The sequence below is a fragment of the Ochotona curzoniae genome, unplaced genomic scaffold, assembly GCF_017591425.1.
Source record: "Ochotona curzoniae isolate NIBS_2020 unplaced genomic scaffold, NIBS_Ocur_1.0 contig_43, whole genome shotgun sequence".
Classification (NCBI taxonomy): Eukaryota; Metazoa; Chordata; class Mammalia; order Lagomorpha; family Ochotonidae; genus Ochotona; species Ochotona curzoniae.
In genome coordinates, this window is record NW_024466218.1 from 19,077,410 (window position 1) to 19,094,069 (window position 16,660).

At 48.4% G+C, this 16,660-nt stretch overlaps 1 protein-coding gene across 3 annotated transcripts in view; it reads right to left on the reverse strand.

Moving 5' to 3' along the window:
* The window catches only part of LOXHD1 (lipoxygenase homology PLAT domains 1), a 147,119-nt gene that overhangs the window by 117,658 nt on the left and 12,801 nt on the right, over positions 1-16,660 (reverse strand). For all 3 annotated transcript variants that reach the window (XM_040984720.1, XM_040984719.1, XM_040984721.1), the window contains exons 3-4: positions 14,597-14,677; positions 13,706-13,890 (exon numbers count right to left, since the gene is read on the reverse strand). In XM_040984720.1, the coding sequence (XP_040840654.1) occupies positions 13,706-13,890; positions 14,597-14,677 (266 nt within the window). The remainder of the gene's footprint in view (positions 1-13,705; positions 13,891-14,596; positions 14,678-16,660) is intronic.

Sequence of the window (16,660 nt, forward strand, 5' to 3'; positions counted from 1 at the left end):
CCCAGGGTCATAAAGGATCAGGAAAACAAGGAGGGAGATGAAGAAAAAGGACTAGAAGAGGGGTCCCAGTTTAGGGAAAGAGCCAGGTGCTAGCCACAAGAAAACAAATGACATCTGCAGGAATTATGATCAATAACAGCCATGCAGGCACTGCAGTTCACAAATCACTTATCCACCCTTGTGCCCTGCAACCATCCAACTGCAACAGCCAAGGCACTGCTGGCGTCCTTACAGACAAGGAAACAGCCTTAGTGAACAAGGCTGAGGAGTTTGGGGTCAGGTCCCCGATCTTCAGTTCCAGGGCTCCTCCTGCCCTAGGCCAGGCTCAGCAAAGGTTTCCTGTAAGGCACCAGTCAGGAGCAGAAGCAGGCGGCAGGTGGCAGAGTACCCCACTGAGCCCTCCTTCCCACATGGACACGTTGGCCTGTGTCTTGCACTCCTGGGTGCTGTTGTGTGTGTCTCTTGGCAGGGACTTCAGGCAGCTCTGCTATCATTGGCTTGGGAGGTGGGGAGCTGCTGGCCACAGGACAACACCAGCACAGGTGAGCTACTGACTGAGCAGCCCAGGGCTCTAAAGCCAGCATGTGCCCAACATGGACAGGAAGGGCCAGCTTTCCCTGCTCCCTCCCTCTATGGAACCAGACTGAGGCTGAAAGGCTCCAGACCCTGACAAATACTTGGGATTTTCCAAAGGGGTCAGCATCTGTTGTGCTCCCTGGGGAGCTGGGCCTTTAGCTCCCAGTCTAGTTGAGAGGAAGCAAGGAATAAACACGGAGAGACAGGAAGGTCAAATTTGAGGAGGGCTAACCAGGACTTCACTCCTTTTCCTGAGTAAGCCCTGAAAACCTGGGACACAGTGACAGGTTACAGGGCTTACCAATGCCAGTTCCAGAATTGGCCTATAGTTTACCCATTTGGCATTTTACCTGCTATTATCTCCCTAGAACTGCTTTCTCTCTGCTCCTTTAGTTCCAATAGCCTGTATAGGATCTTTGTGCAAATTAGGGGGAAAAAAATCAAATTTTTTTCCTCAAGACACTTTAGTGTCATCTGTTGGATAACTGTCACAATAAAGACCCAACTCTATAATCTCTCTTATCTAGTTGCACTTGTGCAGTGCCCAGCTGATACAGCTGAGCCCAGCAGCCTTGTTTTTGGGGCAATTGCCTCCTTCCTCTAAAGGTGAGTGCAAGTTCAGAAAGGCCAAACCAATTACAACATTGATCTGAACAATTACAACAGCAAGAAATGCCGACCAGAGATTAAGCTGTTCCAAAGCCAAAAGAAACTGAGCTGGAGTCCTGTACTGGTGGTATCAGCTGTAGCCTTAGAACAATTGTCTGTGCCCACCTCACCCTGCACAGAGGGGAGTACATGCCAAGCCAGGGCCTGCTCTTCCCCTGCAGGCCCCAAGACACAGACAGAAGGCTACTACTCTCCCCCTCACCAGGAGAGCTGTCTCCTGCAGGCTGGCCGGAAGTTGCCTGCGTGGGATTGCGAAGAGGCAGTCACTGGCAGCCCCGTGCTGCCTGCCTGCGCCTGGTGCGCCAGCCGCCCCCGCACCTCCCCTGCGCTGTGTCTGGAACAGGCAGCTCACAGTAGCGACAGAACGCATCTCCAGGGAGCTGCCCTGGGCCGTGGGGGAGGCAGCACCATGAAGGAGCCGCACCCCAGGGTCCTGGTGCTGTACACACAGCCGAGCTTGGCTGAGCTGCTCCCCTTGACAGAAATCAAGCCCACGTCCCCTGACCAGGTGCCCATCCCACCCCACCCCACACAGATCTGAGTTTCAGAGAGAGGTTCATGTGGATGTTTTTTTTCTTTTGGAAGCAGAGAATCATGAATGAACCAAGAACTTTCTTTCCCTTGCCTGTTCCAGGTCCCTAGATCTTGTTGAAAAGCAATGTGGCTATGGGCACCTGGGCAAGTGAAGGGTGGGCAACAGGTGACAGGAGGACGATGGGCCTTGGCTTCACCTGCCCCCCTCCCCCCCGCCAAGTAAATCCGCCGTGGCTCACACCCTGACACCCCTCACTTCCGCTCACCAAGAGCCAAGACGCTTGGAAGTGAGAGATCACAGGCGCTGCGTGGGCAGAGATGAAAATGGAGAGGGAGGAGACTCAGGGCGGTTACTCTGGGGGTGGGGGACCAGAGGGAATGTTCTCTCCCTGCCAGAATAGTCTCTCTCTCTGCGCCACCTATGCAGGTGTGTGGATGGGGTGGGCTGCAGAACCCAAGGATGGGCAGGTGGGCAGTGCCATGTGCCAGGTGCTAGGTCATGCACATTGACTGACCAATTCTTTCCCAGGCCCAGTTCTCCATCCCCTTGAACTGCACAAAAGGTTTCCTCTTCTTCCAACAGCCACTATGCCCCTTACCTCTCACCTGACTCGTACAACCACCCCTCCTCAGGGCCTCAGTCCATGCCTCCAGTGAGTCCAGCCTCTTTGCTCAGGCTCTTCCAAGCTTCCCATGGTTTCTGGGATACATTCCACATCCTGGGACTACATGCAAGAGAAGACATCCCAGATCATTGTTTTCTACTCTCCTCCCAGAGCATCCGTCTTCATCCCCTGTCCCAACTCCAGACTCTTGCTTTCCTGAACAGGACTGGAACATCCCAGGCATCAAGACCTCAAACTCATTGCCCCTGCAGACCCACTCACCTGTCCAAGAGATAAAAGCCTCTGATGCTTCCTGCAGACCTATCACGTGCTGGTCACAACTATCATCCCATTTCATCCTCACACTAGACCCTATTTGCTGCTAATGGCACCATGTTGCCAACAAAGTAATGGAAGCAGAAGGGTAAGAAACTAAACCAAGTGTGCTCAGTTAGAAAAGGTGAGGGCCATATGAATAGGCCCACACCTACATTTGCAACAACATCAGAGTGTCTGGGTTCAATTCTTGGCTTCATCTCCTGATTCCAGCTTCCTGGTCAAACAAGATAAGCTGTGAAGGCTCCTGCCATGATGGTTTGGGTTCTTGCCTCCTGTGTCAGAGATCTACGTTGCATCCTTTGCTCCTGGCCATTGTGAGCATTTGGGGAGTGCACCAGCTTGCTGGCTCACTTGAACACACACACCCTGTCTCTCGCTTTTAAACAAGTAAATGAAACTATTTTAAAAGCAAAGAAAAGAAATGTTGAGGCCTATATTTGGACTCCTTTCATTGGAATAAGAGGGTTCTCTTCTAACTGTCATTGCACCCACCCTGCCAGGTTTAGCACACCTCCTTGGCTCTCTCGGAAAGACCCCACTTCCAAGCCCACAGAACCATGCTCAAGGACTCCCCATGTATACATTGCTCATTTGGCATTTAATGTGCTCAAAGATAGGCAGAAGAATTGACCTCAGCCAAGCCTGGTTATGCAACTGCACTGAAATCACTAAGTCATTAAGAGCTGCTCACAAGCAGCAAAAGAAAAGACACTCCACACCCCTCATCAAATAAATACACAGCTATTACACTTTCCTAAGAAACCGTTCCATGACAGCCTGATGCTAGCAGGTGCTGAAGCACAGAACAGAGCACAGAAGCTGCCCCTCCTCACCGCCCTTCTCACTCTCTGTTCACACCCTCACGGCCAGCCCCTGCTGAACTCCTACCCATGTCCTTCACCTTTCTCCACTGCCACCCTAAACAGACCCTTCTCATCCACCTACACACCCCAGTGACCCTGTGACACTTCCTCCCTTTCCAACACATACTCTGCTGCACTGCATATCTCTCTGGGGCCAGCGCTGCAGCACAGCAATTCAAATGCTGCTTGCAACGTAGCTTCCCATGTTCGAGCAGCAGTTCAAGTCCCAGGTGCTTCACTTCTGATTCAGCATCGTACAAATGAGCTTGGGAAAACAGCAGCAGATGGTACATATTCCTGTGTCCCTGGCACCCACATGAGAAACTAAGAAGGAACTCTGGGCTCCTGGTCACAGTGGCCATTTAGGAGGTGAACCATTAGACAGAGATATATCTCTCACTTGCTCTTTTATTCTCTTTGCCACTATACCTTTCAAAAAAACACATAAGTCTTTTTAAAATAGTTGATCTTCCCATAACATTGGAAAACCAGTCCTGCTCATGTGGTTTTAGATGAACTTGAGCTTACATAGGTTTGCTGGAGAGTGAGTAGGTAAAATGTCTTCAAAGCCTCAGTAGTCTGCACAGCCCTCAGTCCTACAACTCAGTCCCAGGCACAGCATGGAGTTCCTACTGTGCAACTGTGTTCATTGATTTCCTAGAAGGGTATCTATCAGAGCATTGTTCATAGCGAGAGAACGTTAGAGACAGCCTGAACATAGCAAAACCAAGGGATCGCTTTGGCAAAGTATGATATTCTCCCACTCATGGAATACAATCCAACCAGTTAAAAATCACTTTTAGTAGATTATTAGAGGCTATTAGATACACTACATGAGATAGCATAACTACTAAATTGATTATAATTCAATCGTGCTAACAGTGCTCAAAACATTCATACAAACACACACACACACACCAGATACAAATAAGAAGGAAATTCTCCATAATGTTCACATTTCTCTAAGGCAATGCTCCCAGTGAACAAGTTTCAGCCCCACAGTTTACTTCTGGCTCCACACAGACATGCAGGCCACTGTACCTGTTGGTTTCTCGGTTCCTTTCATCTGTGAAATGAAAGTTGTTAAAATTTAAATAGCTATTTAGACAGATACACAGACAGATCGTGACAGCTAGACAGTTTGTTAGGAATTATGCCTGACACTGGATAAATGCCAAATGAAGACTGCCTATTATCTTTGGGTAATGGGATTAAGGACAGTTTTATGATGCTTCTTGTGCTTCTCTAGACTTTTCTTTAAGCATTGGTCATGCTTTCTTCCCCCAGTGATTGAGAACTGAAGATTAAAGTCTCTTGAGGTCAGCAAGTGACTGGGTCACATCTTTAATTCTGAAGACACTGCCAAGAAGCTGTCAAAGCTTTAATGGACCCCAAACATGCCTAAGCTGCTTAAAGTGACTCTTAGGCTAGAGGGAGGATGTAGGAAGGCAGGAAAATGGACATGAGAGCCACTGGAAGCCAGTCAGTCCCAGGGAGGCAGGCCTCTGACACTCACTGGGCCCACTGTGGCCAGCATTCAGAACTCAGGATGGCACTCTGACAGGAAGCCTGCTGTGCTGGACAGGACACTCAGAGCCAGGTCAGGGACAACACAGTGACCAGATCTGAAGTTCAGATTTTCATGCAGGACTAGGAAAGTGTTATATCTGCCAAAACAACAATGAACCCAAGGGTTATTCAAAACACCTGTTCAAAAAGCAAAATAATCAGGCTGGCAACAAAACCATAAATATTCTTCATATGCTCCAAAGGTTATGGCTGCTAGCTGGCAGAAAAATGGTGGGGACAGGGGGCAAAGAGACCAAGGGCATGAGCTGTAGTGGGGTGCCCAGTTTTGTAAACGAAACCCTATACCAGCAGAACCCATTGTGTCCCCCCGAGGGCCCTCATTCTTGTTGAAAGCCTAGAAAGCTGCTTCTCTCACATGAAGTCTCAGTTTGAACACCACCTCCTGTAGGAATACCTCCTAGTATCCGCTTCCTCTCTACTCCCAATGGCTTGTGCTACCTCCCACTGAGCACATTCTATCTAGTTTCATTGTCAACACTCACTGCCTGACTGTCTCTCTTCTAGTCTCCAAGCATCTGGAAAGAAGGGCCTGTATTATTCACCCCGAGCATGGGTATTGGTGCCTGGAAGAACCCCCTACCACATACACACAAACAAACAAAAAACAAAGCACCAAAAAAAACACTGGAGGAGCACAAACCAGCAATCTGAATCCAGAGCCATGCTGTGCAACCAAGAGCAGGTGGCTTAACCTCCTGGGTTTCCATTTTCTTCTCTCCCAAGAAGAGAAGAAATAAAGTCCCTTTTGGTCCTGAAAGCCTCTGATGTGCTTACTGGGGCATCATTTGGAGCAGTTCTCTGCTTCCCACTCTTTCCGGATATGATTGTGTGTGGTACGAGGTGGCAGCAGAAGGTGGGCGGAAAGCTGCTGTGAAGTTCAGGGGAGGAGAATGAAGCAGGGCTGGCCCAGCTCTCTGCACCCTGAAGTCCTCAACCCTGCTCCCATCCATGGGCCTGGCACCGCCTCCGCAGTATCCAGAGGAATCATGGCCCTCAAAGCAGTACCCACAGCACCAAAGCTCACAGAGCCCTAACTAATGTGTAACCAGGCTTGCCAGGAGAGTTGGGCTCCCTGCAGGCTTCACCTGTAGTTGAGGTCATGGGCCTATCATCCCCACCTCACCCAGTCATCAACATGAGACTGGCCAACCTCTGCAGGGCATCTGCCACTGACTGACTCTAACATTCGTTCTGATTCTGAGAGGCCAGAATCTCAGAATTGGAACAGGCCTGGAGGTGGGGGAAGAAAAGCGAAAATCTCAGGTGCTGACCCACAGGAATATGTACCTGTTTTTTCATCATTCATTGAGTCCCTACTTGATGCTGGCCACTGCACTATTTAATGCTCATTGCTCCAATCTACCTTAGGTGGTCCCATTTTATGGATGAGGAAATAGAGACACGGAGCTTATGGTGTCTGCTTATGCTTACACAGCTGGTAGAGAAGCAGAGTTGCTGACTCACAGACAACAGGAGCATAGAGACTGAGCCCATGGGGTGAGGAGGGTGCTGTGCAAAGATGGGAAGAATGGGAGACTGGAATTGGGAAGGGGGAGGAGAATAGTCTTGCCCTAAGAGAGGCACCCCACCAGTCTCCTTTTGGCCTTGTGGATGATGGCCAGCCCAGACTCTTCCAGCTCACTGAAATATCCCAAGAGACCAAACAGTCCAGCAGCACCACAGGGAAAGAAGCTGAGGATAGAGGGGAGCTGAAATCTGCCCCAGGTATCATTGCTATTGGGTGGCAAAGCCATGATGGAAACTTAAGCTGCATAGTCCCATGTATTTTATATGCCAACAGTGATATTTTTAATTAGTAATTTACATGTTAAATGGGAGCATCCAGCAGAATCTGAGCCCAAGTCAGGACTTCTGGCTTCTTTGGCAAACTCTCCATCCTGCACCAATCACATGGGCTACTTTCACTGGTACTTGCTTTGCATGGTACAGTCAGCTGGCAGGTGCACAATCCACCACAGGTCAGCATAATCTGCCCCTCTACACAAATCCCAATCCCTTTTTTAGCCTGTCCTGTCCAATGCTCTCTGGGCACTATTGCACTGACAAGCCCAGGTGCATATCTGCAGCTGTGTGGCTGTCCCTGTGAACAGACATGAAATCACAACCTGGCAGCTGATGGGAGATGGGGGAGCAGAGACAGTGACTATGCTCAGCAGACACAATCATCCCTACTCTACCCTGTTCCCAGGCTCTAGGCACATGTCAGTCCAGGCACAGCCTGTCTCACTGGCTATGATAGCAACAACGGCAACAATGCCAGTGCCAATCTATGAGCTGCCCTTGCCACCACCTGCTCCTCCTTGGCTCACCCACCCAGGCCATTGCTTCTGCTTGTGGGCAGGCTCTTTCCTCCAGCAACCAACCCCCCAGGCTCACAGAAGCAGAGGGCAAAACTGGCTGCAGCTACATTCATTATTAATCCTCCAGCAGAGATTAAATGTCCCCTAGAAGGCAGCTTGTCCATAACAACACCTAGAGAATGGATCCCAGCTAGAGCCAGAATGGGGGCAGTCCTCACCTCAAGGCAGGGCTCTCTGGATCCTGGGGACAAGGTCTGAGTCTGAAATACTTATGATGCCTGGATTCTAACTGTCAGGGTCTGACAGTTGGAATGCAGCTTTTGCTTCAGAGACCTGTCTCTTGGCCAAGCTGGCAGAGCTTCCCCCAGGCAATGTGGTATGGACTTGGTATTAATTTAAGCCATGTGATCATCTCAACACTTTTCAAGGTGGGAGGGTTTGTGGGTTGGCACTGAGCTGCAGGCAATTACTTGGCCAGAAGGCAGGAAGTGACATCATACTAGCAGTGAAAAGCCTAAGCAATGGATCTGCCTTGCACAGATCCTGTTCTTGCCTCCCAACCAGGTTCAGTCCTCTAGCCCACACTCCTTTAAGACACAGGGTTGGAGGTCAGTGCAATGGCTCAAGCAATTAATCCTCCCCTTTCAAGTGCTAGGATCCCATATGGACCCTGGTTTGTGTCCTGACTGTTCCACTTCCCATCCCTGACTGGAGCTTAGGAAAGCAGCAGAGGATGACCCAAAACCTTGAGATCCTGTACTCACATGAGAGATCTAGAAGAAGCTCCTGGCTTCTGACTTCGGATCAGATCAGCTCTAGCCACAATCTTCTTGTGGACATTCTGTGTTAAAGGCTCCTTTCTTTTCACTGGATTCTGAGCATCTTGAGCAAAGTGACCACATCTTCATCTCCAAGTCCATTAATGTGTAGCTTGGGTACTACCAATGGCAGCTGCTGTTGCTGCTGCTTTGTCTGAAGGCATGGGAGACTGTGTTTAACGTCTGACCAGAAGTCCATACAATTACTCTGCCCCTCTGGGTTCTGAACTGTCAAGAGCGTGAGATATTACAGGCAGGAAGGAAGTGATACTCCAGGAAGAGAGTCAGACATCCTCAGCAATGGAAGAGCTGCCAAGAGGCAGATGGCAGGAGGAAATTCACTTTGCTTCTTGAACAATTTGATAGCCAAGACTGTGTTCCCAGGAATGATAAACAGCAATATGGCTGCCAACCTCCCATGGACCCCAGAAGATACCAGGACCCCTGACACCCACTTTATTAGGAGACAAATGTCAAGGAGGCTGCTTGTGCCTGTGCCAGCTCTAAGTATGCCTGAAATGCTGAGTCATGGGAGATGTCTGTCTGGACCATTTATCAAGACTTATGGGGAATCAGCCAAGATTGGCACCAACTGCTGACTCATGTGGGGGTGACTCAGGAAAATTCAGAGGGTTTTCCAGCAGCTTGGCAGATCTCAGGGCTTGAGGTAGACTAGGCACTTTTTTCTTCCAGATGAGCAGAAATGTCTGAAAAGTCACTACAGAGCACTGCCACTGCCAAAGATAGCTAATGAATATTTCAGAAACACTAAGTGAACTAGAAGCCAAAGCAACCTAGAAAAAGAACCAAGTGGGAAGCCATAATTCCTGATTTCAGTAGTTACTGTAAAGTTACAGAAATTAAACCAATGTGGCACTGATATAAAAACACACAGGCCACGGGGCTAGAACAAAGAGCCCAGAAATAGATTCTCACATGCACGGTCAAATGATCTTCATGAAGAGTCCTAAAGTTATTCAATGTGAAAGGGGCTGTCTTTTCAAAAAATGATACTGACAAACTGAATAGCCACCAATAAAAGAATAAAATCGGACCTTTACTTCACACCACATGCAAAATTTAACTCAAAATGAATCAACTAATTAAATGCAAGAACCAAAACTATAAAAACTCTTAAAAGAAAAAAACAAATCAGAGAATAAAGATGGTGGAATAGGATGAGGATACATTTAACAGATGGAGAAACATTAGCCAGTGTGAAGCAGAGAAGGCACATTCTAAGAAACAGGAGAGGACAGAACAGCAGCAAAGGGGTACCTAGAGATGGACAGACACAGGAAAGTAGCAGACACAACGGTGAGGTGTTGCAGTGACTAATATGGCAGCAGCATTCAGTGAGTGGCAATCAGAATTGCAGCAGCAGCTGGAACTCCACCAGCAATAATGTGAGAAGGGATGTTCACTGTTCACTGGAAGCTCAGGAGGTGAACCCAAAGAATTGCCCTTCCTCCTGGTCTGTTTGATTTGACCAGGAGCAGAAACAGAACAGCAGGTCCCAGATGGGCAGTTCAGGAACAGAGTAGATTTCACAGCCCAGTCTGCCCCCTAGAGCTGAATAGAGCTGAATCAAGTGCCATTCTGTTAAAGGAGGCAAAGGCTATGGGACAGGACTGTGTGTGCACTGAGCTGGGAGTGAACTAATTTCTGGCTCAACGAACTACAATAATGTGGTATCCAAGATAGGCCTGGGAAGCCCCCAGACCTGACAATCAGCAGATTAAGAACTCTAGTAGATGAAAGATCTGTGTGTATATATGTTTGTTTCTGTACCTGTTTCAGAAAAATAAATATTTTAAAGGAATTTTTTAAGTAAAATGAACTTACACAGCAAGTTATGAAATATGAGTCAAAGAAAAATAAATAACCAATAATCCAAGTGGCATGTGAGTGAGGCAACCATTTGGAATGTGGAATGTGTCTGACTAAGGCTTGGGGTCCCCAGATGGCTTAACAGGACACAACAATCTGCCTCCCCAGGCCCCAGTTATGGGTCCCCAGGCCTGGAAACCAGACACAGAGAAAGCCAAAAGGCAAAGCTGTTCTGGTTAGTACTGTTCCCTGGATTCCTTATGGTGCTGGGTGTAGCAGTTTTACCAGCTAAGAAATAGAACTCAATTCTAGAACCTCCAGTCCGCACAATCATGAGACTGGTCAACTTCAATTTCATTCCTCTGGAATCTTCTGCCTCTCTTTTTCCTTATGCCCTAAGAAAGAGGGTAACTCAATAGGTCCTTTCCCCAAAGTGCAAGGAACAGCCAGGGTGCTTGTCTGGGAGGCGCACTTGAAGGGACACCTAGAGTGATCAGTAGTCTCCATGTGGACACAGGCGACATGCTGGGCATGGGGTGATGTTTTCACCCGGGACAGCTGCCCTAGGGCTCCACAGCTCAGATTCTGCTCCACAGCAGTACAAGCTGTGTCTTGTACTGCTGTGTCTTAGAACGCTCACGCCTGTGTCTTAGAGCGTGATGTGTGAGATCCTCCTTACAAGAACCATCTGTAAACTTAGTCACTGCTCTATCCTCTTCACCCCCACAACTGCCTGCTGGTCACTCCAAAGGGTCAATAATCTCCAAATGCCTACCTTCTCTGTGGGGCAGGAATGAAAGAAGCTTCTGGGTGGTCATCAGCTAGCACCGAGGAATCTGTCCTCACTTTGGGGCTGCCAGAAGTCAGTGGTCCCTTTTTTTTTTTAGATTTATTTTTATTATTTTTTTTTTATTGGAAAGGCGGATATACAGAGAGGAGAGACAGAGAGGAAGATCTTCCGTCCCATGATTCACTCCCCAAGTGAGCGCAACGGGTCGATACTATGCCGATCCAAAGCCAGGAGCCTCTTCCGGGTCTCCCACGCGGGTGCAGGTTCCCAAAGCTTTGGGCCGTCCTCGACCGCCTTCCTGGGCCACAGGCAGGGAGCTGGAAGGGAAGTGGGGCTGCCGGGATTAGAACCGGCGCCCATATGGGATCCCGGGCGTGCAAGGCGAGGACCTTTAACCACTTGGGCCACCGCGCCGGGCCCAGTCAGTGGTCCCTTTTATTCCCTCCTGGTTTTGATGTCACATCCCAAGTTTGGAAATGCTCTACCTGCCCCCAATGTGAGGGAGAAAACTATCATATTGCCCATGTTCATCACCAAAGGCTTCCAGGGGCAACCACAATATCAAGTTGCTATGATATCAGATGAAAAACAAAGAAATAATTTCTTCACCAAAGCACTCACTTGAATATTTGGAGGTTTGCTTTTTCAGTCCTTTCTCCAAAACCCACCTGGAAAATTTTTTTGAAGATGTACTCTTTATTTGAAAGAATTACAAAGATAAACAGGAACAGGGAAGAGAGAGCAGCGTGGGAGCAAGCTTCCACCTGCTAGTTTACTCCCCAGATGACTACAATGGCCAGCACTGGGAGAGGCTGAAACCAGGAGTTGAGCCACAAATAGGTGTCCATATGAGATTCCAGCCACACATTTGGTGGCTTTACCCACTGTACCACCACAGCAACACCCTAGAATTGTTTAATCTAGGGCCCTTCTAAGGGTTGGACGCCCAGTCAGCCTGACTCAGAAAATAGCACCCTTGATGACTCTTAGGGAAAGTTGGAAAAATCATGGAGCTGTAGTCATCCATTCTCAATGAAGACTTTTCAGAAGCTCTTCCACTGACAGTGGAGCCCTGGGTTTCTGTGGGACCACAGCAGAAAGTTACACGACGATCTGAACAGTGTAAAAAGGCCAAATAGAGGGAGACCAGGAGAGCAAAAGAGGAAGATGGTGAGCTTGGTAGCTTGCTGAGGATAAATGCTGATAAACAGACTAGATCAAGTGCTTAAGGACCATGGGAGAATCTGCAAAATTCAACCCGGTTGAAAAGCCAGGCAAAGGCTATGGAAAAATCTCTCTCTCTCTCTCTCTCTCTCTCTCTCTCTCTCTCTCTCCACACACACACACACACACACACACACACACACACACACACACACAATTGCTGCAGCTGGCACTCCCACACAGTCAATAGAACTGGGCACAGCTACACACTCGGGTCCTTTGGAAACATCCATCAAAAGCCCGCTTCACCATATGCATTCTATCTGAATTAGAAATTCCATTCAGAATGTATCTTACAGAAATAATTGTTGATCTGTTCAAGACACAAGTATACCACTTCTAACAGAAAATGTTAGAACATGAATGCAAGATGAACATTGAGTAAGGGATTCTATGAATAAATGATGTGTCTCCATACTTGAAAACACATTACATAGTCATCTCAGGTGGCAGTGAATGAGTGACATTTTACAGCCTGGATACAAACACAAACAGGAAGGGAAGTTCTAACAGCCCATTACTTCCAACTCTGTATATACAGAAAACTCAAATGGAATGCCCAGAAATGTCCCTAGCGTCCCTAGTCCAGGTGATGACATTATATTCTGTTTTTAAACTTGAATATCTCTGCATTCTAAACTTTAAGCAATGATCACATTTGCTTTTGCTGAAGAAAGGTCAACAACACATTTTTTTTCAAAGGAATGAATGAAGTTGTAAGGCTACAGTAAAGGATTATCAAGAAACAAGCCAAGTGTTCAATGCTGGATGGAAATGGAAATCAGAGGGAAAGAGAGAGAAATTGAGAGCCAGGCCCATTGGACAGAGGGTATGTTGATTTCCACCCAGTGAGGTTGCAGGAGAGGGTGGACCTTGGTCCCCACCCAGGTGCATGTTTGTAGGAGAAGTCCTTGTGTGTTAGCCTCTCGTGGTTGTGGGAATGTCACTTCTGTGACTCTGTGAGAGTAAGGATGATGGTGACCATGCCTGTTTGAAATCTCCTTTTCTGGAAGGGAAAATACACTCAGATATTTGATGAGGTGACAAACTAGGACAGAGCACACAGTGTGTTTGCAGTTTGTTTCCTGGCTTCCCGCTCTTCCCATCAAGGCCTCTGGCCAAACATGGCCCCTGAAACACTAAGTCTGCTCTCTGTTCACAAAACCAGCAGTCAGAGGACAGGATGACATAGTTCTGGAAGCTGGCAGTTCTGATCCCCTGACTTTGCCTGCATCAGGCATCCTAAGAAAAGCTAATAGGACAATGAAGAGGCAGCCTTGATCTCAGAGGTGACTCTGAGTCACAATCATCAGGAACACAGGCTCTGGTTGGCCCTGACCCCCCATCACACATGTCCCCCTTTGTTCTTCCTGAACTGCCAGAGCACACAAGCTTGATCACAAGGATTACGTGGCCTCCACACCAGCAACAACCAACAGAAAGACCCTGGAAGCAGACCAATGGCAAGTGGGAGAGCCAGACAGAGACCTGGTTGAGCCCTGCCTGAGCATAGAGGATCGACAGGCAGGCTGGTCTCAGCACTGACCTCTGGGCATGTCCATAGGGTTGAAGCTGGCCAGTAGGTCACGGCACCACTGGCGGTCGCCTTCCACCTTGCTCAGCCAATTGTTGCAGTTGAAGTAGTAGCGGAGGTGGGGTCGCTTCATGTCAGTCACAATCACATGGTTCAGGTACCAGCTGGCATTCAAGCCCGTGTTGTCATGCTCTATCCTAAGACAGAAGGCAATATCCACATCATTATCAGCAGCACTGAGGGGATCCTGGAGTAGCCTAATGTTTGGAGGAAACAGAGGCTCAAGCACTTTGTCATTCATGTTACTGGTTGTGATTTTTATCTCTGAAACCCGAATGAGTATGAGTTGCAGAGGTGAGCAGGAGAATGTGAAGGAGTAAAAAGGGGAATTCATTGAAGACTCTTCTACAAAGCAGCCAATACACATCCAAGGTAACATCCCCCAGGAGAACGAGGTCAGGGAGCATGTTGTTCATAGGTTTCCTGCATCAGGGTGCTTGCTGAGAGCTTACTGGGTGCAAGTATCAACTTGCCAGCTCCTAGGGTTATCACAGATGAGCCACCAGCATCCAAATCCCAAAGCTAGTCAATAATACAGCAGACACTTGACACCATGCCATCTGGTCTTCGGCACTCTGCACTTCACCATGGTGCTGCAGTGCTTCTCGGAGCACATCCCTCAAGTCTGTGAAAGTCTTGAATTGCCTGAACCCAAGAATTGAATCTCTAATGGGGAAGTTTGAGGCACCATGATTCAGAATGGGAGGGAAAGATTTGAGCCTCTGGGCCCACAAATGGCATCAGGGGGCAGTCAACACCCAGAAAATGCCAACAGTGAAGTCACTTGTTAGGACTTGTTCCCCTCATCTCCACCCTCACCCTGGATGGGCACCTGCTCCTCACCTGATTTTATAGATGAGGCCCACATTGTTGGTTCTCACTCGGAACACATCAACATTGGCCTTCTCAAACGCAGACTCGCTCCTGCAGGGAACATGCACATAGTTAGGGCTGATCAGCTCATGGCTCCCAGGCTCGGGAGGAGGAGAGACAGGGGCTGACATCCTCCTCTTCCTCCATCATCCCATTCCCAGGAAGAGCTACAACCGCTGCTTCCAAAATTTTAAGATTCCTCTCTGACTTGTTTGGGGAGGAGACTGAGGCAGTTCGTGTCACTCCTTGCTGTCATCAATAGTTCTCATCAGCTTCTTGCTGTGAGTCACTAAGGAAAGTGTAATGAAGAACACCAGCTTCGTTTCCCCCACTTTACCAATGGGTAAAATATTAAAGAGACCAGAACCTGGTCTGTTGCAAAGTCATAATTGCCTACCTTCCTATTGCTCTGGGCTGGGAGATGCAGGAGGAAGAAGGATGTGATGAATGCCAGTGCACTCTCAGGTGCATGGGCCTCACTGCCTCACCCCTCACGTACCTAGCCTTGCCAGCAAGAGTGACATGGCAGTCCCAAGTGGAGGCAGCCCCTTGGGTTGTCTAGTGTCCTGCCATTCCAGCAGAGAAAGAAACACTCGGCCGCAGGGCAGCAAACAGGGAAGCAGGGGTGAGGATGGGAAGCATGTGGGCATCCTGCAAACAGTGTGAACAGAATCAAGTGCACCTACAGTGCTCGGCAGTGCAGTGACCAGGCAAGTTCCCACTCACAAACTCAACCAGCTCAGACTGGGAGCTGGAGCAGCCTCACCACACAACTCTCCGGAGCGGTAGCCTGAATCTCATGACGACATCTGCTCCATCCTCTACGTGAGCTGAAAGCCAGGCCTGCTAGCGGGCTCTTCCCATCCCACAGCCAAGCCCTTAGCAACTGACAGCACAGGCCTCACCAGAGTGCTCCTAGCGAGGACCCTTGGGCCCAGCATACAATCCGTGGAAAAAGAGAATCCGAGGAGACACTTCCTTATTTATCACCACCAGGAAGTACACGTCCTTCCCTACCAAACAACCAGGTTCAAAGTCAGTAACAGAAGGTTTAAGTTGGGTTTGTGCAGTTCGACCCATTTCGAGAGTGTGCCCAGGCGGGGCTGCTTGCATTGCTGGCAATCCCATATGAGCACCAGTTTAAGTCCCAACTGCCTCACTTCCAATCCAACTCTCTACGAATGAGCCCAGGAAGGCAGAGTAATATGGTCCCCATAGTTGGGTCCCTGCCACCCACATGGGAGACTCAGTGAAAATTCCAGGCTCCTGGGTTTGGTGTGGCCCAGACCTGGTGATTGCAGCAATATTGGAAGTGAATTAGAAGTGGATAGAAACATTGGCTTTTGTTGTGTTGTTTTATTTCTGATGGAAGTAATGTATGTCTCTTCATTTCTTCTGTCACTCCACCTTTCAAATAAATCAATAAATCTTTAAAAGAAAATGGTGCCGTGTGGGCACTGAGGGTAGGAGAGGGAAATGGTGGCAGAACCTTCTGGGTTTTTCTGGAATGAAAAGCGTAGCAGCACCAGCAGGCTTGGGGCAGGGTAGGGAGGTGTCTTACTGCTGCAGGGATATTGTTTCCAAGGGAGACCAACAGTGCTTGAGTGTTACTTCCGAGTGGCAGCAGCTGTGGCAAAACTTGGAAAGTGTGTGCACTCTGGTGCTGCGCATCAGGGTTTTGTGAATGGGAAACATAGAAATAAATTTGAGGTATTTTCTGTTTCAATAAATAAGACAGCTGATTTTTAAAATAAATAAATAGATGAGCGTTTTCACATTAAATAAGAGCCCTGAGGAACAGTCACCCTGAGGAAGCTGTCTGGTTCATATCACTAAAATCCTATTATAACAGGCTGCTTAATAAAACAGAAGCAGTTTAAGACACAGGCTTTAAAGAAAAGATAAATTAAGGATCCCAACCAAGTAAAGTTGCTGCCTACAATACCATCATTCCATGTGAGCACTTGGCTCCACTACGCAAAACCACATTGTTCCATAGTAGGTGCCATATCCAGACATGGCCAGGATCAGTTG